At 41.7% G+C, this 26,766-nt stretch overlaps 1 protein-coding gene and 1 long non-coding RNA gene across 3 annotated transcripts in view; one reads left to right on the forward strand and one right to left on the reverse strand.

Moving 5' to 3' along the window:
- The window catches only part of LOC145511282 (uncharacterized), a 29,338-nt gene extending 24,779 nt beyond the window's left edge, over window positions 1–4,559 (reverse strand). The window contains exon 1 of the long non-coding RNA XR_014057741.1: window positions 3,846–4,559. This is a non-coding gene — a long non-coding RNA (uncharacterized LOC145511282). The remainder of the gene's footprint in view (window positions 1–3,845) is intronic.
- PGM5 (phosphoglucomutase 5) overlaps window positions 1–26,156 on the forward strand; it is a 184,590-nt gene extending 158,434 nt beyond the window's left edge. The window contains exons 11-13 of one of the 2 annotated variants that reach the window (XR_014057539.1): window positions 20,997–22,006; window positions 22,611–22,701; window positions 24,681–26,156. Coding sequence is in view for 1 of the 2 variants with exons in the window: in XM_081503851.1 (XP_081359977.1) it covers window positions 24,681–24,770 (90 nt within the window). In the remaining variant the exon portion in view is untranslated. The remainder of the gene's footprint in view (window positions 1–20,996; window positions 22,007–22,610; window positions 22,702–24,680) is intronic. The other variant, XM_081503851.1, reaches the window with a different exon arrangement.
- The last annotated feature ends 610 nt before the right edge of the window (window positions 26,157–26,766 follow it).

Below are 26,766 nucleotides of genomic sequence, written 5' to 3' on the forward strand. Positions count from 1 at the left end.
ACTTTCCATGAAGTGATGTGACCAGATGCCATGATCTTTGTTTTGTGAATGTTGAGTCGTAAGTCAGCTTTTTCACTTTCCTCTTTCAATTCATCAAGAGGCCCTTTAGTTCCTCTTCACTTTCTGCCATTAGAGTGGTATCATCTGCATATCTGAAGTTGTTGATGCTTCTCCCAGCAATCTTGATTCCAGCTTGTGATTCATCCAGTCCAGCATTTTGCATGATGTATTCTGCATATAAGTTAAATAAGCAGAGTGACAATATACAGCCTTGTCTTACATCTTTCCCAGTTTTGAACCAGTGAGTCATTCCATGTCCCGTTCTAACTGTTGCTTCTTGTTCTGCATACAGGTTTCTCAGGAGACAGGTAAGGTGGTCTGGTATTCCCATTTATTTAAGAATTTTCCACATATTGTTGTGATCCACACAGTCAAAGGCTTTTGCATAGTCAATGAAGCAAAGGTAGATGTTTTTCTGGATTTCCCTTGCTTTCTCTATGATCCAACAGATGTTGGCAAGTTGACCTCTGGTTCCTATGCCTTTTCTAAATCCAGCTGGTACATCTGGACGTTCTCAATTCATATACTGCTGAAGCCTAGCTTGAAGGATTTTCAGCATAACCTTACTATCATGTGAAATGAGTGCAATTGTATGATAATTTGAACATTCTTTGTCATTGCCCTTCTTTGGGATTGGAATGAAAACTGACCTTTTCCAGTCCTGTGGCCACTGTTGAGTTTTCCAAATTTGCTGTCATACTGAGTGCAACACTTTAACAGCATCCTCTTTTAGGAGCTGAAACAGCTCAGCTGGAATTCCATCCTCTCCACTAGTTTATTTGTAGTAATGCTTCCTAAGGCCTACTTGACTTCATACTCCAGGATGTCTGGATCTAGGTGTGTGACCACACCATCATGGTTATCTGGGCCATTAAGATTTTTTTGTAACAGTTCAGTTCAGTCGCTCAGTCGTGTCCAACTCTTTGCGACCCCATGAATCGCAGCACGCCAGGCCTCCCTGTCCATCACCAACTCCTGGAGTTTACCCAAACCCATGTCCATCGAGTCGGTGATGCCATCCAACCATCTCATCCTCTGTCATCCCCTTCTCCTCCTGCCCCCAATCCTTCCCAGCATTAGGGTCTTTTCCAATGAGTCAACTCTTCACATGAGGTGGCCAAAGTATTGGAGTTTCAGCTTCAACATCAATCCTTCCAATGAACACCCAGGACTGATCTCCTTTAGGATGGACTGGTTGGATCTCCTTGCAGTCCAAGGGACTCTCAAGAGTCTTCTCCAACACCACAGTTTAAAAGCATCAATTCTTTGGCGCTCAGCTTTCTTCACCGTCCAACTCTCACATCCATACATGACTACTAGAAAACCCATAGCCTTGACTAGACGGACCTTTGTTGGCAAAGTAATGTCTCTGCTTTTAAATATGCTATCTAGGTTGGTCATAACCTTCCTTCCAAGGAGTAAGTGTCTTTTAATTTCATGGCTGCAATCACCATCAGCAGTGATTTTGGAGCCCAGAAAAGTAAAGTCTGACACTATTTCCACTGTTTCCCCATCTATTTGCCATGAAGTGATGGGACCAGATGCCATGATCTTAGTTTTCTGAATGTTGAGCTTTAAGCCAACTTTTTCACTCTCCTCTTTGACTTTCATCAAGAGGCTCTTTAGTTCTTCTTCGCTTTCTGCCATAAGGGTGGCATCATCTGCATATCTGAGGTTATTGATATTTCTCCTGGCAATCTTGATTCCAGCTTATGTTTCTGTGTATTCTTGCCATATCTTCTTAGTCTCTTCTGCTTCTGTTAGGTCCATACTGTTTCTTTCCTTTATCGTACCCATTCTTGCATGAAGTGTTCCCTTGATATGTCCAGTTTTCTTGAAGAGATCTCTAGTCTTTCCCATACTATTGTTTCCTCCATTTCTTTGCATTGTTCATTCAAGAAGGCCTTCTTATCTTTCCTTGCTATTCTCTAGAACTCTGCATTCAGCTGGGACTGTCTTTCCCTTTCTCCCTTCCTTTTTGCTTCTCTTCTTTCCTCAGCTATTTGTAAAACCTCCTCAGACAACCACTTTGCCTTCTTGCATTTCTTTTTCTTTAGAATGGTTTTGGTCACCACCTCCTGTACAATGTTCTGAACCTCTGTCCACAATTCTTCAGGCACTTTCTCTACCCGATCTAACCCCTTGAATTTATTCATCAACTCCACTGTATAATAACAAGGGATTTGATATAGGTCATACCTGAATGGCCTAGTGGTTTCCCCCACTTTCTTTAGTTTAAGCCTGAATTTTGCAATAAGAAGCTCATGATCTGAACCACAGTCAGCTCCAGGTCTTGTTTTTGCTGACCATATAGAGCTTTTCTCCATCTTCGGCTGCAAAGAATATAATCAATCTGATTTTGATATTGACCATTTGATGAGGTCCATGTATAGAGTCATCTCTTGTTTTGTTGGAAGGGAGTATTTTCTATAACCAGTGTTCTATTGAGAAAACTGTTAGCCTTTGCCCTACTTCATTTTGTACTCCAAGTTCAAACTTACCTGTTACTCCAGGTATCTCTTGTCTTCCTGCTTTTGCATTCTGATACCCTATGATGAAAAGGACATCTTTTTTGGTGTTAGTTCTAGAAAGTGTTGTGGGTGTTCATTGAACTGGTCAACTTCAGCTTCTTTGGCATTAGTGGTTGGGGTGTAGACTTGGATTACTGTGATGTTGAATGGATTGCCTTGGAAATGAACCAAGATCATTCTGTTGTTTTTGAGATTGCACCCAAGGACTGAATTTCAGACTCTTTTGTGACTATGAAATGTCTACTCCATTTCTTCTAAGGGATTCTTGCCCGCAGCAGTAGATATAATGGTTATCTGAATTAAATTCCCCCATTCCTGTCCATCTTCATTCACTGATTGCTAAGATTTTGATGTTCACTCTTGCCATCTCCTTCTTGACCACGTCCAATTTACCTTGATTCATGGACCTAACATTCCAGGTTCCTATGTAGTATTGTTCTTTATAGCATCAGACCTTCTTTTCACCACCAGACATATGCACAACAGAGTGTCATTTCCACTTTGGCTCAGCCTCTTCGTTCTTTCTGGAGCTGTTTTTCCGCTCTTCCCCAGTAGCATATTGGACACCTACTGACCCGGGGGGGCTCATCTTCTAGTGTTGCATCTTTTTGCCTTTTCATGCTCTTCATGGGGTTATGGCAGTAAGAGTACTAGAGGAGGTTTCCCATTCCCTCCTCCAGTGGGTCACATTTTGTCAGAACTCTTCACTATGACCTGTCTGTCTTGGGTGGCCCTGCACAGCATGGCTCATAGCTTCATTGAGTTATGCAAACCCCTTTGCCATGACAAGGCTGTGATCCTTGAAGGGAAATTATCAATGAATAAGTTTTTTAAAAAATTATTAAAAGAATAATATTCTAAATATATACCAGTTATGTTTTATACCTAATAGGGAAGTGAATGGTTAAAAACTTGGAGAATGAAGTTAGAAATTGAAATAATGTGTGTGATTGTGGAAGTTGGAAATACAATGGAGTTCAGAAGTGACACATAAATGCACACTAACTTAGACATTCATTTTTTTATATGAAAGTGTATATATATGTATATTATGTGTACATATGTTACATGTTTGTGTATGTGGTATATATGCATATGCTCTGCTGTGCTTATTCGCTCGGTCATGTCTGACTCTGCAACCCTATGGACTGTAGCCCACCAGGCTCCTCTGTCCATGGGGAGTCTCCAGGTAAGAACACTGGAGTGGGTTGCCATGCCCTCCTCCAGGGGATCTTCCCAACCCAGGGACTAAACCTAGGTCTTCTGCATTGTAGGCAGATTCTTTACCATCTGAGCCACTAGGGAAGCCCATATATGCATATACACATCATGTATACATATGGCTTTGGAATCATACTAGGTAAATATGTATCAAAAACACTGTGTTGTATTTAAAAAGAGAGCCAGAACAGGGATGTATTAATAGCCATACATGCAAGGAAAATCTTGAAATACTTCAGTTTTCTCCTCATAGTTTAGCCTGTATTGCTGTAGTCTGAAAGTATAGGGGAGGGTGGGGTGATGTAGAGAGAGTTCAGAGAAGAAACATCCGGTTGAAGAGTTGGGATGTACACTCTTTGGCCAAGTTAAAGAGTTGGCTCATTTTGCTTGAGAGAGACAGCCATGACCAGGAGGTATTCAGAAATTTAAAGAATAATATGATGCTGAGAAAGATGACCAGCTGTTCTCCATAACTGATGAATATGTAATTTGAGGAAATAAATTCAAGCTGAACTGGAAAGAATTCAGACTGACTATTAGAACAATTTCCCAACTATGAGGGCTTCTGCCCAGTTAAGATGGCTGGTTTGTGTTTTTCTGGAAGTCTCTATGACCACATAGATTCAAATAATTTTTAGAAGTGGGCAGGGGTGGAAGGGGCAGAAAACATAACATTTCTATATGTTCTTCAGCCTAAAAATTTTGATTCTGTGATTATTCGTTTAAAAAAAAAAAAAAAGAAAGAAAGAAGTCCTAGTTAGGCGGGTTAGATTTCCCTCTAGTGGCCTAGAAAGGAATTAAGCACAACTGTGTTCTCACAGATCAGACTCACTGCCCAGTCACTTCAGTCTTGTTCGACTCTGTGCAACCCCATAGACGGCAGCCCACGAGGCTCCCCAGTCCCTGGGATTCTCCAGGCAAGAACACTGGAGTGGGTTGCCATTTCCTTCTCCAATGCATGAAAGTGGAAAGTGAAAGTGAAGTCGCTCAGTCATGTCCGACTCTTAGCGACCCCATGGACTGCAGCCTACCAGGCTCCTCTGTCCATGGGATCGTCCAGGCAAGAGTACTGGAGTGGGGTGTCATTACCTTCTCCGACTCACTAGGAGCCAAATTAAAATTGAGAAGTAAACATGTATGGGTTTTCTTTATATTTTTTTCATTTAGGTGAATTGCCCCCTTAAATAAAACATCAAACAGTCCTTATTTTTCTTATTTGGATATTGAAATCTGGACTCATGCTCTGCCATTACTATGATTGTTTTCCCTGGAACTGAGACCTTTTCCTGGGATGGTCATCTGACAGTGTATGATAAACTCCCTTGGTTTGGCAATTTGGCAGGTGTTTTAAAGGGATTAGTGGCTGTCACAGTCCAGGGCTGTTTAGGATTTTGATGACAATGGGCCTTTCCCTTGGCCTCTGCTATGATCACAGTTCTCTTCAAGGTACTGAACACATGCTGGCCTGGGGCAGAGACCCACCCTGTCCACCTGCGCTGTGGTCTTTCTAGGACTACAGGGAAAGTATGTGCCTTGTTGACAGCTTACTCCCACTGTAAACCACTCATGTCAGTCCCACGAACAGAGCCCATCTCAAGTCCTCCTTTTTTATAGAGCATATAATCCCCCCTACCCCAACCTTGTTCCAAATCTCCTAAGGCTATCTTGGTATTGCTGATTTATCCCAAGAACGTAGTGGTCTTAAGAAGTAGAAGAGCTAAATGTCATGCCTTGATCCTGACTTTGGGTCAATTTTCAATTATTGTTTAGAGACACAAAGCTCTGAAAATAAATTATATTTCCTCTCCCTGTGTCCCCATGTATCATTCAAAATAAAAAACAAAATTAGCTTTAAAAATAAATGTAAGGAAATCTAACAACACTTTGATTTTTTTTTCCTTGTGATGCTATTTATTTTGGTGCTTCTACTTTGCTGTGCCCAATGCACATGTTTAACCAGCTATTGGTTAACCTGGTGCTGTTTCTGTACACAAATCAGAGCCTTCTGGATCCTGTTTACTCAGCCTGAAGAGGAAGCATGAATGAATTTGCCTTGGTCACACAAGTACAGAGGGTCACTGGCCGTAACTCCTCTCGCCAGATGAATGGATTTGACAGGCTGCGGCCAGCACAATCTGGCTTTCCCAGCATTCTCTTTGTTGCAGCCCAGATGCACAGCACAACCAAGTTTTCATGCCTTTCAGCAAAAAGCTACTGAGGCTCATTGGCTGGCAGTGATTCAGGCTTTCTTTGAATCAGTGCCCTTCTTTGGTGGTTAGTAAAACTTTTGCTCATAAATAAGAGTGTATCTTGGCAAATTAACACTGGTGGTGAATCCGGAGATTGTCTGCAACCTTCAGAAGGCTCAGGAGGAGACCATGCACTCAAGCAGCCTTAGGAGGAGGAGGCATCACCTGGCTTCCCCACCATGATCACACTTTTTCCCCTTGATGAACGCAAGATCTGGGCAGTCAGGTGAGGAATATACCTGTTTCACTCTCCTGTCTGCTCTTAACTGATTTTAAGATTGATGCCCTAATATGTAGAAGAGACACCCTACTGAAGGAGCAGAAGACCCTAGTGAAGAAAAGATGGGTTCCCCATCCCTTGTTTTGGCTTCCTGGGAAAGTTGAGAGGTGGGACACGCTTCAGAGAGCAGCATTTCACTACCAGAATGCTTAGGCCTTAGGCAGGAGGGAAAGCAATGGAAGGTTTATGAAACTCTCGTTTCACTATTACTGTTTTTGTTTGGGGGGCAGGAGTGGTGGTTGGTTAGTTTCATTTCTGAGCATTTTTTTTGGTAAAAGTCACCGTGTCAAGGCATTGTTTGGTAAGTATTCCAAACTTAATTATAGGGGGATGGGAGGTAGATGAGGCTATGAGAGTGTCTTAAAATATAGGTTTTATTATTGTTTGGGTATGGTGAAGTCAATAGATCAGGACATGATTTGTCACTGAAAAGATAGGTTGTTACTCACCATTCCCAAGATGAGGGGCTAAATCACTCCATGCAAGGCCTCAGGAGGAAGCACCAGGATTGGTTATGAGGCAGAAGGAATATGGGGGGAAATGTAGGTAAGAACTTTTATTGTGGTTTCCGTGGAAAGGAAGAAGGGAGGAAGGGTTCATAGGTTTAGAATTGGCTAGTCTGAATAATTTCAGCAGGTTCTGGGGCATAGGCACTGTTCTTAGTTGTCCGGTACCTGGCACTGGGGTCATTAGGGCTAGTAGATAGTGGTCTGAGTTTGAGAGCCCAACAAAGGAGATGGTTGGGGTGTGTGCTCTGGATTGGTTGATGTGATTATGAAAGGTGTGCTTCTAAGAGAGCTATTTGCTATTTCTAGAAATTAGCTAACCCTGAAAGAGCAGTCCCTTCCAATGTTGGCAACATCCTAAGATGTCAAAGCATCAGAATGAAAGACATATCTAAGACAAAGAAGTAAAAAAACACTGTCACTTTTTCAGGTGAATAAAACTGTGAAGGCATCAAGATTTGGTTTTTTTCATATACCATATTGAAGCCAAATGACCCACTGTTGAAAGATTGGGCTTCAGAATCCCACATCTTTGATCTTGAGCTCTGGTTCTGCCATTTTCCAGTTCTATAATCTTGGACAATTAGTTTCTGTAAATTTCAGTTACTTTATCAATCACAGAGGAATAAAAATACATTTTATTTCATAGGATTATTGTGGTGATTACGTGAAATAATTCATATAAAGAGTTTTGTAATGCTTGGCACATAATATTATTGTTCTTGCCATTATTTTTATTAATAGCAATGTAGACCATATTTCTGATCATGTGAGGATCAAAAAGGCCCAAAGTAACTAGTAATTTGTTTTGAAAATGGAACTAACCTGTCGTGTCTTATCATCTTCCCTTAAATTATCTGAGGGCCAACTGGATCTATGGGAGATGTCCCAAGAGGACTGGCAGCCACTAAAGATGGTCTTATGAGAGAGTGCCAGGGCTCTGTGACACAATGTTTTGGTTACACAGCACTGTTTTGAAAGGTTCAGGAATGAATTTGAAATTCCTTTCCTGTCTCTCCATTCTCCTTTCTTTTTCTTACTCCACCCATTATTGAGAATTGGTAAACTCATGGAGCTAGTGAAACTAAGTTGCCACCTTCCTGGCTTGATGCAAGAGGTACTGAGTTGGGTTGTTCAACAGTTCTGTTTTATCCAAGATACTATGTAATTGGTTGGTTGTTCCCATCTCATTTGCAGGAGAAAAAAGATGATTTTAAAGACTAGAGTAAGTGTGAGATACAGAAAAGATTTCTGGAGTCTCTGTTGCTGGTCATGAGGCATGTGCTTGCTGGCTTCAAAGCATTAAATGCAAAAATTAGTCCCATGAATTGGGAGATGGGTATTGACATATACACACTACTATGGCACCCCACTCCAGTACTCTTGCCTGGAAAATCCCATGGACAGAGGAGCCTGGTAGGCCACAGTCCGTGGGGTTGCTAAGAGTCGGACACGACTGAGCGACTTCACTTTCACTTTTCCCTTTCATGCACTGGAGAAGGAAATGGCAACCCACTCCAGTATTCTTTCCTGGAGAATCCCAGGGACGGGGGAGCCTGGTGGGCTGCCGTCTATGTGGTTGCAGAGTCGGACACGACTGAAGCGACTTAGCAGCAGCAGCATATATAAAACATAAGGACCTACTGTATAGCACAGGGAACTCTACTCAATACTCTGTAATGTCCTACATGGGAAAAGAATCTAAAACAGAGTGCATTTATGTATATGTATAACTGATTCACTTTGCTGTACACCTGAAACTAACACAACATTGTAAATCAACTATATTCCAATTAAAAAATTAAAAAAAAAATTAGTCCCATGGAGTAAGTGTTAGCAAGCTTTCTCTGTAAAAGCCATATAGTAAATACTTTGTTTTGCTCGCTGTATTAGTTTCCTAGGGCTGATGTAGCTACCACAGACTAGGTATTTCAACAACAGAAATGTATTGTCTCACACAATTCTGGAGACTAGAAGTTCAAGGTCAAGGCGTTGGCAGGATTGGCTCCTTCTAAGGCCTGTGAGGGAAGGATCTGTTCCAGGCTTGTCTCCAGGGTTTGTAAATAGCTGCCTTCTGCCTCTATCTCTTTATATGATCTTCCTTCTATGTGTGCCTGTATCCAAATTCCTCATCTTGTAAGTAGACCAGGCATAATGGAGTAGGGCCTCCCCTAGTGACTTCATTTTAATTTGATTGCCTCTGTAGAGATCTTGTCTCCAAAGACGATCACACTCTGATGTACTTCAGCACGTCAGGACTTCAGTATGTGGATTTGGAGGGGGACACAGTTCAGCCCATAACACTTGTCATACAGTCTGTGTTGAAGCTTCTCACCTGCTGTTGTAGCATAAAAGCAGCCACTGATAATACATAAATGAATTAGTAAATTTATTTATTGAATTCGGATTTATTGAATTTCATGTAACTTTCACAAATAACAAAATACTCTTCTGATTTTTTTTCCAACCTTTTAAAAACACAAAAACTAGTCTTAGTTCACAGGCTATCCAAAAACCAGGTAATAGACCAGGTTTAGTCTGAGGACCCTAGTTTGCTGATGCTGGCCTTTTTAAACTTATGCACAATTTCTGATTATATTCAGTGAAGCATACATCCAAATGAGTTTGGCTCAACAATGGATTTTGTAAAAGGTACAGTTACATTTGTGTTCACATGTGTGTTTACATACAGAGGTGAATTCTAATGTTTTCAAAAAAAAGTATCAAATTTCCCTGGAAATCTCCAAAATTGGCCTTCTGAGATGGAGCTCCCTGGCTTTTGATTGCTGCAGAACATGAAAGAAAAATGTCTTTGAGCATGTTTGTTTCATGAAATTGAATTCCCTTTTCAGGTGTTTGGTTTCTTCTAGGAAGGATTCCTTCTTTTTCCTATTTAAAGCAATTGCTTATAAATGATTTTCAGATGGGCAGCACTAGAACTATGTTGGAAGACAAAGGAAAACTATTCAGGAAGGACTTCATGGATAAATGGAGTGAAAAAAGAAAGATATGAGAGAGAGCTCTGGTCAGTACTTAGAATGCATGGGCAGCAAATGTGGGCTATTTTAGTACTTGTGCACACCCAGGAGTGCCCTTGTGTGTTCTGGTGTGAATGGGGCTTCCAGGAGTGCCTAACAAGGTATGATTGCATTTCAGATGCTTTCTCTGCTGCTGCTGCTGCTAAGTTGCTTCAGTCGTGTCCGACTCTGTGCAACCCCATAGATGGCAGCCCACCAGGCTTCCCAGTCCCTGGGATTCTCCAGGCAAGAATACTGGAGTGGGTTGCTATTTCCTTCTCCAATGCATGAAAGTGAAAAGTGAAAGTGAAGTCGCTCAGTCGTATCCGACTCTTCACGACCCCATGGACTGCAGCCTACCAGGCTCCTCCATCCATGGGATTTTCCAGGCGAGAGTACTGGAATGGGGTGCCATCACCTTCTCCGGGATGCTTTCTCAGTGACCTTCAAACCCACTCCCCACAGAAGCCCCACATCCCTTAGGAAGCCAAGTCTATTGTTGCTTTTTGATCTTGCTTTGCTTTGTTACAAAGTTGCTTTGCTTAGTTACAACCTCAGGAATTACAGTGAAGATGGGCAGTGTGGTATTCCACAGAAGTTAAGATACCTTGATAAATGACTAAGATTTTCCAGTTGTACATTTTGTACTGTCTTTAACCACATGGGCATTTCTCTACTAGTGATTCCAACTGCTGACCAGGACATATTAACATAGGGTATTGCGTTTTGATATTGCTCAAAATTTGCAGTCCTGATGAATTCACCATGCATGTAATGAATAAGATTTACTAAAAAGTTTAAAAGCAGATATAATTTATACTCTTTCTGTCAGTATTTGAAACTCTTGCAACTTAAAGAAGCAGTCTTTGGCCTAGCAGCATCAGCATCAGTATCACCTGGTTGCTTCTTGGAGGCAAAATCTCAGGCCCCACCCTAGACCTGCCAAATCAGATTTTGCATTTTAACAAGCTCCCCCAGGGGATCTGTGTCCACATTCAAGACTGAGCATTCCAGCTGTGGCGATCTTCAGGGTCCTTATCTCCTCCACTTCTGCTTGGCAGGATTGACTTTCCCTTCAGACCAGATAGGGCTTCCCTGGTGGCTCAGATGGTAAAGAATCCACCTGCAATGCAAGAGACACGGACTTGATCCCTGGGTCTGGGTTGGGAAGATCCCCAGGAAATGAGAATGGCTACCCACTTCAGTGTTCTTGCCTGGACAATTCCATGGACAGAGGACCCTGACAGGCTACAGTCCATGGAGTCACAAAGAATCGAACATGACTGAGCAACTAACACTTTCACTTTCTTCCAGACAAGTCCCTCTAAAGCCCACCTGCTAGGAGGCATGTGTAGGGGTAACTGGCCTCTGCTACTATCTCCTCCTCCTGGAAAATTACAAAAAGTGCAGAAAATAACCTACAGTGTCCCAAGAGCTTTGAAGACCTGTTTCTGCTTCTCAGAACACTTAACAAAAATTGAAACAAGAAAATCAGTTTCACTTTGCATCTGCATAGAAACCCTACCTCAGTATCAACTCCACAACATTAGACTATGTTTTCTTCACACAATTACAGTAGTCAAACTGAGAGATTCAAAATAACCAGAGGATAAAGAAAGTTCTGATTCAGTTTTACCAAGATAGAAAACCTTGCTAAAATTGTGGCAGACAGTCTAGCACTACTTCAGTTGTTAATACCAGGTAAAGATCATAGTGTACTTCAAGTACCTAAGGGTGATATGGCAGCCGAGTCTCAAAGGCAAAGTCCATAGAATAACATATTCTTTTGTTAAAAGTGGAAAACCCTCTCAGTCACTGCCTGCATTAAATGCATATTCACTGTCCATAAATTCCACTCACAGTCTTTCTGTCTCGAGGAGGACATCCATTAATTCCACTCACACTCCTTTATGTCTCAAGGAGAGGTCGCTCCTACCATCTTAGGGCCTGGAGTAGAGGATTCCTCTCTGTGGCTCAGTCAGTCTCACAGCACAAGTTCTCTTTCTTCCCTTGTTGCTTTTGCTCCTCATGCTCTGTGTAGTGGTCCTTGCTAAGTCACTGCTTTAGACGCAGATACACCCTAAAGGAATGTGTTCCGAGTGCAGCCATGTCTGTTCCTTTGTTTTCAGCTTTGTCTTGTTCACCTGCCGTCTAATTCTGTTCATGCTGGCTGGATAGAGGAGCCACGGGTGAACACAAGCAAAAAGGAAGGGATTTCCTGGGACCCAGAGCATCTCACTGATGCAGAGAGATTTTAGTTCTGACTGAAGTGGCCTTAGGTGTCTTTCATTCAAAGAGCTGAGTACACTTGTGATATTCTTCATCTTCTTTTTATCTAAGCTTCTATCAAAAAAAGATCATATGAACTTCATTTTATGGGCAAGGAAGCAGAAAGCAGTGGGGTCATTATGTGTCTACCAAAGGTTAACCTGCTAGGGCTAGAAGGCTAGTCTACTCACTTCTGCCATGTTGTTATAGCAAACCAGGCTTCCTGCTTCAAGAACAACAGCAACGACAATAATAATATTCATTAGCATGTATCACATACCTGCCTGTATTAGGCTGGGTGAATGCTACATGTTTTGTGTGTGCTATACCTAATTCTCACCATAATCCAATGGGATAAATACTCATCCATTCTTGTTGTACAAATGAGAAAACTTTGGCCCTGAGAATTGGAATAACCTACTCTTTCTAAGTGGTATAGCTCTGCACTCATAAAATATATATTCACTGTCCATAAATTCCATCCACAGTCTTGATGTCTTGGGGAAGACTGTTAGAGTAGAGGGCTCACTGCTATCATTTGAGAGCCTGGTGTTGAAGATTCTGCTGCACTGTTATTGAATGAGATGGAGGGTGCTAACAGTATCCTAGGTCTCAAGTTATTTCTGTACGTAATTTTTTCAAACAAAATGGTCACTAAACAATAGAAGATTATAAAGCACCTGAAGAGACAAAGCAATGTGCACCACAATCAATAGAAAATATAAACTAGAAGGAGGGTAAGACATGTGAAGAATACGTTGAGGTCTAGCATAATTTAATTGGAGTCTCAAAAGGAGAGGAGAGATGGCAGTATAGGTAAAACTTGAAAACATAATAGCTGAGAATTTCCCAGAACCAAGGAAGGAAAACAAGCCACTGATTCTAGAAGCCCAAGCAGGGTAAATAAAAATAAATTCACATCTAGACATATCAGACTAAAACTGCAGAAAATCAAAGATAAAAAATTAAAATCTAAAAATTAAAATCAAAGACAAAGTTGTTTGACAGCTAATTTTTCAACAACACTGAAAATCAGAAGGCTGAAATAAAATAACTGACAGTCTAGAAACTATCTCTCTAAATTGAAAGCAAAATAAAGACATTTTTAGACAAATTAAAAACTGAGAGAATAGGCTACCAGCAGACCCACACAAAAAAAGATTCTCAAAGATATTTTTCAGTTAGGAGGAAAATTATCCCACATAGAACTTCAGAGATGCATCAAAGAATAAAAAGCAAAGCAAAGTTAATAAGATTGGTTTATATGAACATTAGCTATGTAAATCATAAATAGTAATGTCATGCTGCTGAAATTTTTATCATATTCATATTATAAAGAACCAAAATATTATAAAGAACTAAAATAATATTATAAAGCCACTAGGCTTCCCTGGTGGCTCAGTGGTAAAGAATCCATCTACCAATCAGGAGAGGCAGGTTCAATCCCTGGGTTGGGAAGATCGCTTGGAGAAGGAAATGGGTACCCACTGCAGTATTCTTGCCTGGGAAATCCCGCGGACAGAGGAGCCTGGTGTGCTATAGCCCAGGGCTGGCAGAGACTTGTATATGACTTAGTGTGCACGCAAAATGTACAACCATAAGAGTTCTAAGAACCAGTGAGAGTAATCATAGTTAAGGTATACTAATATCCTTGCATATCTTGGAAAAAAGTAAAAATATGGATCATTATTAGACTTTGATAGATCAAGGAATGTTCTTGTAACTTCTAGGTAACCATAAACACACACACACAAATAGAAAGGATAGAACTTCTTGTCTAAGAGAGGAAAACAGAGAATAGCTTTAAAAATCAAGAGAAGAAAGGAAAACAGAGCAAATAAAAAGCTTGTAAGATGGTAGATTTAAATACAAGTACATTTGTCATTGCAGTAAATGTGGATGAGCTAAATGCTCCAGGGAAAAGACAAAGTCCTGATTTTTAAAAAAGGTAAAAGTTCTTTATAAGAGACATGTTAAACAAAAATACAGAAAATTTGGAAATTAAAAAAATGGAGAAAGATATATACTAATAATAACCAAAAATCTGACTTTATTAGTTTCAGGTTAAAGTTAAAAGTATTGCTAAATATAAAGAGGAACTCTTCAAAACGATCAAAGGTTTAATTCCCCCAGGAAGATCTAACAATTTTATATTTATAAGGCAAAAATTTGATAAAGGATAAGAATAAATAGAGAAATATAAAAGAGCCTTGGAATATTTTAACACCCCTCTCAGGAATTATTAGAAGAAGGTGATAGAAAAATTAGTAAGGCTATGGGATAGTTGAACAGCATAGTTAACATGCCTTATTTAATGACATGTATGGATGCTACACCAAACAACATCCACATGTAAATTCTTTTCATGCCACAGGGAAGATGTGTGAAAATGAACTATATACTAGGGAATGAAATGATATGGAGTATTATCGCAAGGGCAATTAATTTAGAAAATAATAACAAAGTGGATACAGAAAAGCATTTGACAGATGCTTTTTAAAATCATCTATTTCATGACAAAAAATTCTGCAACTAGGAATCAAAAGGAAGTCCTTTAATCTCATAGAGTACTGCTAAAGAAAACTCTTGGACATAGGCTATATGTGTTGACAGGATGTCATGCTAATTAGGGAAACAATTTGATGTGTTTATGTACAACTCAAATCCTCAAGGGCCCCAGAAGTACAAGCATCAGCTTTACTTGTAATTCAGGTATAACTTTTATATACTTCCCTGTGATTGCTGTATTTCACAGTTCTTAAAAAGACCATTTTTGAATAGTGTACTGTGAACAGAGAAACCTTTTACAGCAAGGCATGAAAACATTATTTTAAATACTTATAAAATGGAAACATTTTCCTCAGTAGAAGGGCAGTGTAGGGTAGTGAGATACAGTGACTGGGTTCAGAGCTCAGCCCTGCCACTTACCAGCTTCATGTCTTTGAGCAAGTGATGTAATGCTTCTGAGCCTCAGTTTTCTCATCTTTAAAATGGAGCTAATACTACCTACCTCACATAACAGATATATCTATCATAGATTATATAAAGATTTAACCATCTACTCTAAAGATTAATTCAGTGCATGAATTTGGAATACTGCTTGGCATGGAATACATAGACAGTGTCAGCTATTAAAAACTGCTAAAGAAGAATCAAAACTTTAGCACCCAAGGCACAAACTATAGATGAAAGCAAGAGAAGGCATTTCATTTTCCCATGACTTTCGCAAGCCAATAAATCAATTCTCTTTCTTCTTGTATAGCCAATTCTATTGCCTGTAACTTAAACCCAGCCAAGAAACAGAACATCTTCTGGCTTCCAAGACTGCTTAGACAAGAGCAGGAATTATGTGATGTTCATATGTGCAAGCTGCATGTTTAGCAGGGTGGGGCCTCCTGGCAGCCTTCAGTGATAGAGCTACAAGTGCAGGGCGAGGATGCTGCTGAGGGCCAGGCTGTATCTCATTTCATGCTTACAACACTTCTGTGGAGCAGGAACTGTTCTTAGCATCCCAACTTCAAAATTGATGCACAGAAAAAAAAAAAAAAAACAACCAAGGATACACAAAGACATTAAGCATCTTATCTAGTGAGTGCTGGAGGGGGATTTAAGCCCAAGCCTAATAGATCCAGGCGTGCAACCAACATACTATAAGTCCTCTCATTGTACTTAAGTCTTAACTTCTTTCCCCACTTCCTGAATGGTCAAGCAATGTATCAACCTAAAACACTGTTTAGATGGTTCACCTTTTGCTCTGATTGGCTACTCTTGCTTCACAAATCACCCTAACACTTGGTGGTACCCTACAACAATGATTTCAGCATGCTCATGGGCCCTGTAGGCTAGGAATCTGGGGATAACAGAGTTGGGTGGCTTGCCTCTGTACCCAAATCTTAGAATCTCCAGTGGACAAACTAAAAAAACTGGGAGTGACTCAGATGGCTGGGAGCTGGAATCTTCTGGAGACCTCATCACCATTTTGGCCTCAAGATAGTCATCTTCTTACACAGGAGATTGCTGAGGGCAGTATGGGGAAGCTGCCAGGCATCTGTGACCAAGACTCACAAGTCATAGAACAGCATTTCTGCCAAACTCTATTGGCTGAACAAGCCTGCCAAGTTTCGAGAGAAGAGGGACTAGACTCCACCTCTTAGTGGGAAACTGTTAACATCATTTTTATCCTTTTAATTGGGATCATAATATCAATATAATAAAGATGGTCCCAGGCCTAAAAGCCAATGATGGTTCAGCAGCATAGAGTTCCTAAGACATATTCTCTTTCTCTATACCTTCTGGTTTAGAAAATGTTTTTGAAATAAGTGTTATAAGTGTTTATACAACAAACAAAAAAATTACGTTTAATCACAAATAAGTATGATTTCAATAGCTGCATGTGCACCAGAATCATTGTGGGCGCTTGTCAGAGCTACACATTCCCTGTCTGGTCCCTAGATTCACTGAAACTAGGGAGCCCACAGGAGCATCCCCAGGTGATTCCTACCTCATCCTCAGGTAGCCATCTGCTGACCAGTCTTTGGGAGACTGCTCTTGATGCTTTTAATCCATCTCTAAGGAGCAAGGCACTCTGGGATCTATATGCAGAAACCCAAGCTGAATCACACTATTGTCCCAACCCTAGGAATCTAGGCTATGACTACTGATAACGTAGATCCTGGCTTCAAAAGAGGTGGTGAACGGCTACAAAGCGAGTCCCTTGAGAACATGAACTGGAGAGTGTTGTGTGTGTGTGTGTGTGTGTGTGTTTTAAACCTCTGCTTTCAGTCTTGGAGTTACATTTTGCTAACAGTTTCGCAAGTGGGGAGGTGGGCAATCTAGTTTCCCTTTAAACTGGCAAGTGTATTCTCATCAGGAAAACCTTTGATGTCTATTGTGGAGTTACCCAGTAAAGAGAAACATGAAGACAGGCTAGGGACATTGGAGGAGGTAGGCAGAAAGTGTGGCAATCTGAAACAGTCAGTCATTTCCCATCTTTTGCCATGTTTTTGGTGGCAGATGGGGGATAGAAAGAAGAGAGGAAAGAGGGAAAGGGAGAGAGTGACCAGGGAGCAGTTCTATGAAAGGGAAGCTGTGAAGTCTTGCAGGTCGGTCTGTGTTTGCACAACAGGACAATGAAAGGCCACCAAGATTCTGCTCGGCGCCTTTCACCTGTGCCCCCGAATGCTGGCCAGCACGTGTGTGTGTATTCTCTCCTTCTCCAGCCTAACAAGATACTTCTGAGTGTGGACCCAAAGGCAGCTCCAGTTTGAATAAGTAGGAAAAATGGCTTCATGACTCTTCTGCTTGATTTTGGATTTGCGACCCAAGTGCTGCCATTCACCTCCTTAAGTCCCAGGTCAATCGTAAAGATGGGGGAGAGGGTAGAAGGAGGCCGAGGAGGCCTGGGCAGTGTGGTTTCTGTTAGGCTCATCACTGCATTCCCAGTACGCTAGTTTGGTTTTTGCTTTGATTGAACTTCTTTGGGAGTCTCTCATCGCTCCTCTCCTGAGATGGTTTTCTCCCCCTCAGAAGAGAGCTTTTATGGAGGCCTGTTTTCTTATATTTGCAAGATAGATGGGTACCCTCAGGGAGGGAGCTTGGGCTTGGAATTCAGATTTATCTATAGTCATTTTTCATATTCTGTATTTTGGTTAATTTTAGGTCCATTTTGGATCAAGACATGTAATTTATTACATGAAGGGGGGATTAAATTTAGGAGCATGGTTGTATGCACTGTATTAATAATAAAAGAGCAAAATGTTTGCAGTGTTTAGCATTTTCAGTTAACTTTTATTAGCAAAAGAAATTATTTGGTATTTGTTTTCAGTAACAGTTTCTCTTCTAGATGCTTCTCAAATGGATTTGAAATAGCTAGTCATCTTTGTTAGCTAAAATACGGGCTCCTGGAAACAGGGCAGCATCTAGCCTCTAGGACTCCTTTTTGTGAATTAGAAAAAGGCCCCCTCAGGAGGAATGCACAGGATAGTGAGGCTGGGAAAGACATCTTTGTGAAAAGACAAAGGCAGCCTGTCCGCTGATGCAGCTCCTTGCTAGGATGCCTGCCTTGCTGAGAGGAGCTGGCATACACTTCCACCCTCACTTACCTCTTTGGGCCAGGCCCTTATAAAGTGGCCCTGACTGTTAGTTACAGATCCCAGGACATGGCTTTCTCTGGTACATTATGTGAGTGTTTGGGATTTGAGGGGCAATGTAATAAAAAACTTTCTCCCTACTGTAGAGCACAGGGAACTATACTCAATATTTTATAATAACCTATAAGGGAAAAAAATCTGAAAAAGAACAGATATATACATATGTATGTATAACTAAATCACTTTGCTGTGCACCTGAAACTAACACAATAATGTAAATCAATTGTACTTCAACCTTTTAAAAAGTTCAGGGAAAAAAAAAACCTTTCTCCAGCACTGAGATGTATTGGAAACAAAGCCAGAGGATGCCTCATTGTTTACAATCTCAGCAGGTACAAGTTGCTCCAAGACTCCTAGGATGCAAGAAATGTCACATTCCTGTATTGTCTGGGTCTCTAACTCCCATCTAAATTGGCAAGAAGCACAGCAGTGGTCATCTGGGGCTCCTTCCCTTTTCCAGATCATTTGAAACAGCTCAGAGGGGATGGAGCAGGGAGGCGGTGCACGCCATCCTGGGGAAGAGTACAGGCCTCTGTGGTTGCCTTCACGTCTGCATGTTGTCCATCCTCTGTCTGGGGCATTGCTCTGGGCAGGGCTGCAGGGTCTTTTCCCTAATAGTCCTTTCCACTGCCCACAGGCCATCCTTTTCTCAGTGTGTCCCTCCCTGCTTGGTGGTGGTGCATCCGAGGGAGCTCAGGCTCCCACCAATTCCAGAGCTCAGAGATCTTTTCCCTTTACTGCTTTCTTGGATTGGATGGCTTTCCTTTCCTTTTAACTCTGGATTGTGAAGGTTTCACCCAGCTCTAGCTCCACATTTACACTTAGTGCTGGCTGGAACCACCCAACTACCTGTTAACCCTTTACAGGCAGAGCAGTTCCTGGCCTCTGCTTGGCCTGAGGAGGGGGCAGGTGGGGGACTGGATGGACAGTTTCATCTCTCCTGGTGAATCTTCCTGATGAAGAGGGTACAAAGCCCAGGGTAGTTTCTCAGTAGATCACCCACTGCATTAAGCACTCGAAACAATATTCCAAACCCACCATTTTTGTTTAGCATTTCTCATAGGCAAGACACATAGTATTTGGAGGAAAACAGACACATTTAAGAAAAAGTTTGCCTTCTAGTAGCTTAGACTTTAGTTGAAGTATGAGGGAGAAAAGAAAAGAAAACCCTTCCAGATTCCTATAAATCAAGATAAAAAGAAATCAACAGAGAAGTAAGTCAGGGAGTCAGAGAATGGAGAGATCCTGCCTGGGAATATTAGACAGACTCCATGAAAAAGGCCTTGAGGGATGAGTGAGATTTCAGCATCAGTCCAAAATGAAAGGGCAATACATGTGAAAGTGGAGAAGAGCAGGTGGGATACCTCGGGCTGAGAAATCAGAGTTCAAGGGGTACAGTGGGGTGAGACAAGGGGCAGGCGGAAGACTGGGGAGGTATTGTGGAAAGGAAGGGTATATTCATTTCTTCTGGCTGTTGTGTAACAAACTACCACAAACTTGGTTACTTAAAACAATAGACATGTATTTCCACAGAGTTCAAGAGGCCAGAATTCTGAGCTCATGGTGTCAGTAGGCACACACTCCCTTTGGAGGCTCTGGGAGAGGATCCTTTCCTTGATCTTCCATCTTCTGGTGGCTGCAGGCATTCTTTGGCTTGTGACCACATCCCTACATCATCTCATCACTTTCTCCTCTGTGTGTGCATGTGATCTCCCTCTGACTCTCTCCTATAAGGACTCTTGCCATTGCATTTAGGGCCCAGCTGAAAAATCCAGGATAATCTTCTCATCTCAAAATCTTTCACTTAATCACATCTGTTTTCCAAGCAAGCTCATATTCACAGATTGCATGGAATAGGACATTATATCTTCAGGGGTTAAGAGGTACTGTTCTGCTTGGGATGAAGGTGAGGTTAGCACGGTGCAAAATTTAAGGGAGTGCCAAAAAATTCAGTACTCAAGATAAATATTGTAATGCAATATTTTTTTAAAAAATGCAAAAAAAATCCATGATAAACATGGTATCCAAATTTTAACTAGAGACAGACTCCATTTCCCTCTTTAGGCTTATTAACTCAAGATAACAGCAAAATCCACTCAACCATCCAAGGTAGAGGAAGAACACTGGAGCCATGGTTTGAGCATGGTTGAATGGATGCCTTGCTGACACAGTTTGCTGCAGAATGAGCACTCACTGTTTCCTACTCTCAAGTGTAGAAAAACTGTGTCAAGCACTCCAAGAGACACTGGAAATAGAAAAAAAAAAAAAAGAGGCTTTATTTCTAATGGATTGTAGTCTCTGTCAGTTTATTTCCTTTATTCACAAAGAGTCATCTTGGAATTTCTAATACATTCACAAAATTGGAAATGCTCTTCTCCCCACTGTCCACTGCCCACCTGTTCTCCCCACTGTCTACATGACCCCTCATCTGACACAGGACTTGTCTGGTACAGTGGGCTGATGATCCTACTATTTCTCTCATCTCTCCCCTTAGGCTCATCTTGTCCACTCTGTTTTTCCTTGTCACGCACAGGTCTCACGTTCAAAATTGTGTCATAGAAAGAGCAGTAGAGGAGGAATCACTGTTATCCTAGCTTAGCCACCAGAAAGACATGTAACCCTGGGCCAGTCATATCTGCTCTGTGAACTCCGTTTCTGCATCTGTGACATGAATGAGTCAAAATAGACCATCCCGTGCTCCTTTCTCCTTCTCAGGTGCCGTGTGCAGCAGCTCCTCAGAAATCTCATATCAACAGGCTCCTGATTTTTCACCCCTCTTCTCACTCCCCAATCTGAGAGCCTTTCTAGTTGCCTCAGGAAGATTAATATAGCCCTGTCTCTCTTCCATGATGAATGATCGATGATATGAGAGCAGTATCTGGAATTCACATATATGGAATCAAGATTGCCGGGAGAAATATCAATAACCTCAGATATGCGGATGACACCACCCTTATGGCAGAAAGTGAAGAAGAACTAAAGAGCCTCTTGATGAAGGTGAAAGAGGAGAGTGAAAAAGTTGGCTTAAAGCTCAACGTTCAGAAAACTAAGATCATGGCATCTGGTCCCATCACTTCATGGGAAATAGATGGGGAAACAGTGGAAACAGTGTCAGACCTTATTTTTTTGGGCTCCAGAATCACTGCTGATGGTGACTGCAGCCATGAAATTAAAAGACGCTTACTCCTTGGAAGGAAGGTTATGGCCAACCTAGATAGCATATTTAAAAGCAGAGACATTACTTTGCCAACAAAAGTCCGTCTAGTCAAGGCTATGGTTTTTCCAGTGGTCATGTATGGATGTGAGAGTTGGACGGTGAAGAAAGCTGAGCACCGAAGAATTGATGCTTTTAAACTGTGGTGTTGGAGAAGACTCTTGAGAATCCCTTGGACTGCAAGGAGATCCAATCAATCCATCCTAAAAGAGATCAATCCTGGGTGTTCATTGGAAGGTCTGATGTTGAAGCTGAAACTCCAATACTTTGGCCACCTCATGCGAAGAGTTGACTCATTGGAAAAGACCCTAATGCTGGGTAGGATTGGGAGCAGGAGGAGAAGGGGACGACAGAGGATGAGATGGTTGGATGGCATCACCGACTCGATGGACATGGGTTTGGGTAGACTCCGGGAGTTAGTGATGGACAGAGAGGCCTGGTGTGCTGCAATTCATGGGGTCGCAAAGAGTTGGACACGACTGAGCGACTGAAGTGAAGTGAAGTGAAAGATGTAAGTTCTAAAGAAAAATGTGATAGTAAAACTTCTGACCCTCCTGCTCATCCAGAGTGCCCTTCTTGAATAGCCACAAAAGTCTATCAGCCTCATCATTTTCTTTTCATCAAACTGATACAGCATCCTTTCTGCCACCAACATTTACTCAGTGCCTCAAAAATAGCAGCGCTTTTCTAACCCTAAATAAGACCAAGTTCCTACCCTCTTGGTGTGACCATTCATTGTAGACCATGCATTCTGTGTACACACACACACACGCACACACATACACACTCAAGCAACAAAAAACACACATTACTTTATGATCCTTAATCAGAACTTGAAGCTTCCACTTCACAGGGCTGGCAAAAAATTCACACTTGGGCGTATTTAGGGATCTCAGAATTCCCTAGGTTCCTCCAAAATATGTGGAAGGATCCAAGTAATGTTCACTCCAAGGTGATCATCACTGATGCTCTTCTTCTCAAACCCTCACAGTCTCTTGAGGGGCAAATGGTTCCACAGTTTCTGTGTCAGGTTGACCTGGGGCTCAGAGTGGGAATTCCCATGTTTAAGGTCTTCCTCGTAGGGAGTTTTCAAAAATGTGTTTCCTTCCTTTCAGTTTTCATAATTACCATGGAAGCCTTCTTCTATGACATGGTCAGGACAAGGGACAAGTGCTTGGTTCATTACAACAAAAAGAGAGTTAAGAGGTAATTAAATGCATTTGTATCTTGACCATTGTATTTTTAGCACAAAACAAATTACTTTTGATTTTTCAAACTGATGTAGCATTCTTTTATTCTATCAATATTTATTCAGTGCCTCCTAAGTAGCAGGCACTTTTCTAGTCTTAAATTAGACAAAGTTCCTGCTTTCTTGGTGTGACCACTTATTCTAGCATACACACACACACACACACTAGAATTTGGTCCAAGACCTTTTCTTTGAATAGGAGCATACTGTTTGGTGTTGTAATTATCTTTCTTCAAAAGATTCCCACTCATAATTCATCATCTGTAACGTTCACCTTTAAATTCTTTATTGTCAGTGAGAACTTAAAGCCACTTATGAGGCAATCTGAAAAAAGAATTTTCTATACTTTAAAAAAATTCTCCCCAATATTTTACAGCATCTCAAAGTTACATCTCAAATGTAACTTGACAGGCATAATTAATCACCATTATCTAATTCTTCCCAAAGCATTCAACTTAATTTTCATATAAAGAACTCTTCCTGTTTATTCTCACATTTCACTGGTTTACATATAATTTAATAAATTCAAAGTTTCAATAACAAGTACAACAGGCATCAATATGTTTAGAAACAAATGTAACTGACTTCTAATAAGCACATAACTCAGCTGCTGGAGGCAGAAGTAGGTGACTATGTTAGAGAGCAATGGCATCAGTCAGGATGTTTTACAGACGAAATGGGGAGCATAGGTTCATCTGTAGAGTGCAGCACAGATCTGTTACGAGAACACCTTCAGTGTTTACAGTATTGATTTACAACTGTGTTGCCCTTACCTCTTGCCAACAGGTACCACCATGTAAAGGTATGGCATAGAAAATCCTTAATCTTGAAACTTACAGTGATGTCAAACAAACTACATCAGTGCTCTCCATAGAAAAAATAGTATTCCTTGATAAACTCACTTGATAAATAAAAGAGTAATCCCTTGATAAATAATATTTGCCATAAAAATGAATTCAATAAAAACATAGAGCAATATTGCCTTCTATTTCACTAACTCTTGCCTGAGGCATGCTCTGTCTTGGTAAATGTGTTAAAGATTGGCAGCAAGTAGATTTTCTCTTTGATGAAATTAGGAAGACTAAAGAAGAGTAGAAAACAGAGTGACTTTCTCAGTGTTCAAGCGCCATGTCCAATGCACCATGGAAAATAATTTCTACACCCCCTAAAACTATCTTGAATGGTGTACGCTCCTCACTTTTGGAAAATACTGCCTGCATCCCATGAAACGACGAGCAGCTGAAGGGCAAGACCTGATTCATACTCCCCTTCATGTCCTTTGCTTTTCCAAGAATCTATCCCCTAGGCCCTCAAAGCTCCCTGCCTCCTCCTAAGGGACACCAAGGTGCCCCGTGAGCCGCCGTGTTACAAGATAGGAGGAGACAAGCCATTATTTTCTGCTGCACAAGCTGAAGGGTTGGCCTTTCTCTGAAACATCAAGAAAACATCAAGGTTCTTCAGGCCCATGGACTTAGGGTAGAGAATGCATATTTTTCCTCAAGTTCATGTCGAGGGACAGGGGAGGCGTGTGGGTGTAAGTTGTGGGGTGTACATGTGGAGGAGGGAGCTGTTGCAGAGGAAGACTGGGAGATTTTCTGAACTTCCTTGAATGACAGCACTCTGTTCCTAGAACCCTCCAATGTTGCAGTAGTTGGACTGTGCAAGTTCCTGTCTTAGAGCAGTGTTTGGGGAGCTAGATAAGACTTTGGAGATCATCTTGTCTCTCTCCTCCCTGCCACCCTGCCCACCCCAGCCTCCTCTTACAGAAGAGGAAACCAAGGACCAGAGAAAGGGTGCCCTGTTCATGATGATTTCATGATGATTGCCTGTGCATCGCAAATGGGAACTGATCCAGATGCTTGGAATAGAAACCCATTCCTGAGGCCCTCCTGTGTCTGATGTGAGCTGTTCACAGACTTTCTTCCTTCTTTTTCAGGCAGTGCTGAGCCCTCTCATAGCCATCGCGCTGAAAATATCCCAGATTCACGAGAGAACCGGCCGGAGGGGACCCACTGTCATCACCTGAATGGAGGAAAGATCACTCACCAGGGCCAAAGAATGCGCTCAGCGGGGGACACTTCACTCATGCCTTCTTGCTACCTGTTTGTGCCTCTTATGACTTTGAAAAAAAAAAAAATGATTTGCTGGTTGGGGGTGGGTGGTGGTTGTAGGTGGGGAAAGAAAAAATATCTGTTTTGTTTGGGTTTTAGTCAGTTTCTGCAATGCAACAGGGTCTTCGGTTGTCTGTGAAAGCCACACTGCCTTTTGACCTGTGGTTTGTCACAAGAGGGAATCTGCCCTTTTGAGAGAGAATCAGTGGGCCGGGAGCAGTCAGGGCATCTGTGCATCATTGGTGCCAGGTGAGAGAAGGTTCTGGAATAGCGGAGAGGGCAATGCCAGAAGTCAGATGACCCTAAGCCCCAGGTCCCCTCAGGCAGACCTAAGAAGACTCTCCTCCTTTTCATCCCAGGTTAGGTCTCCCTTGGGCAAAATTTGTACAACTCCTAGTAGCCCACCTCATGCCCACCAACCACTTGATGGCCACTCACTCTCCTTCCCATCTCCAAAGGCCCTGTGCCACCCTCTTCAGATCTTCTAGAGCTTTCCACAAACCACAATGGCACACTTTCAACAAAACATATCAAAGGGTGTTTTTTCTCTCTTATTTTGTAAATAGTATTAGCTATTAAGCTGGCTGCATTCCTTCAAATTCAGCCATTCATTATGCAGGTGGGAGGCTGTTTCCTGGCAGGATTCTGAGAATGAATGCTGAACATTTTCAGGCCCTTCCTTGATTATATCACATGGGTTGATACATGGGTCGATCTGATTCCCATTGAGATGGCAAAATACCACCACATCGGCTCTCTCTCTGACTTTCTCTCTCTGCTGTCTTATCTCCCAGTGAGGGTCTGCACTTGTTTGGATACAGTTCAGATCTTACTTATCGTGGCTGTAAAAGGAGACAGTGAAATGCTCCACAAGTAGGAGATGAAGTGGATGCTGGAAGAGAACCTGACTGGTGGCACCGGGTGATGGGCCTAATGAGATGGAGGGGAGGGTGGTGGCCCCTGCCAGAGAGCAGAGGGTCACCACTGGTTTTCTTGGCTCAGAAAAAGGATATTACAGCTCTGGCAGTCTCCATCAGCCCTCTCAGCCAGAAGCCTGGGTTCACGGGACCTGTTTGCGCATGTTTTGCTTCCTTGGAAACGGCAGTCACTTGCCATGTCACTGGTGAGATAAGGTGATGCACTTTGACTGTTCAGCAGTGTGTTATTACTGTAGTCAAAATTCGGGCAAGCAGGGAAACATCCCCAGCAAGGTATTTGTTTCCATTTTCTATCTATGCTTCTGTCAGATACTTGCTAGGAACTTTAGTAGCCAATAAAAGAAATTCCTGATTTTAGCCTTATGCAAGAATTGTGGATTTTTGCTTATTTTGTCATTTGAGAAACTCCAGTAGTGGTGACTCTTCTGATAAGTTTGCCTTTCAGAACACTTGCAGGGCTGGTTTTCTTTATTGACCTTGGGAATTTAGTAAATAGAACAGAGAAGGCACAATGCTCAAAACTGCCTTTAGGCATCAGAAGCATGGTATCTAATCTTTCATCACAAGCATCTTCATTTCAAATTTTAGCAGGAGAGTGGCTTTGAGCTGAGAATCTGAGGAACTAATTATAAAATTCATCAGCAATGGAATACAACTTGTCTTGTTGCTTTGATTCTCAGCGTGTTTAAAATGGAGGTCCATGAAGGTCAGCACAACTGGGCACACCCTTAGGCTTAACAAAGCCTATGTTTTTCTTCAATATTTTTTTCTCAAGGTTTTAAACTCTTCATCATCTCTAACTTTGAAGTCCCCAGATAAATCAATCCTCACTTTAAAATTCTGTTTCTTTATTTCAGTATGGAGTCATATGTGTCCAACAGCCCAAATATACATTCACTCATTCAGCAAGCACTCCTTGAACAACTACTCTCTGCAGAGTCCTGGGTTTCTTGGTGCAGCACATGGACGTATA

The sequence above is a fragment of the Giraffa tippelskirchi genome, chromosome 1 (genome assembly GCF_054371585.1).
Source record: "Giraffa tippelskirchi isolate mGirTip1 chromosome 1, T2T-mGirTip1v1.2.pri, whole genome shotgun sequence".
NCBI classification, from domain to species: Eukaryota; Metazoa; Chordata; class Mammalia; order Artiodactyla; family Giraffidae; genus Giraffa; species Giraffa tippelskirchi.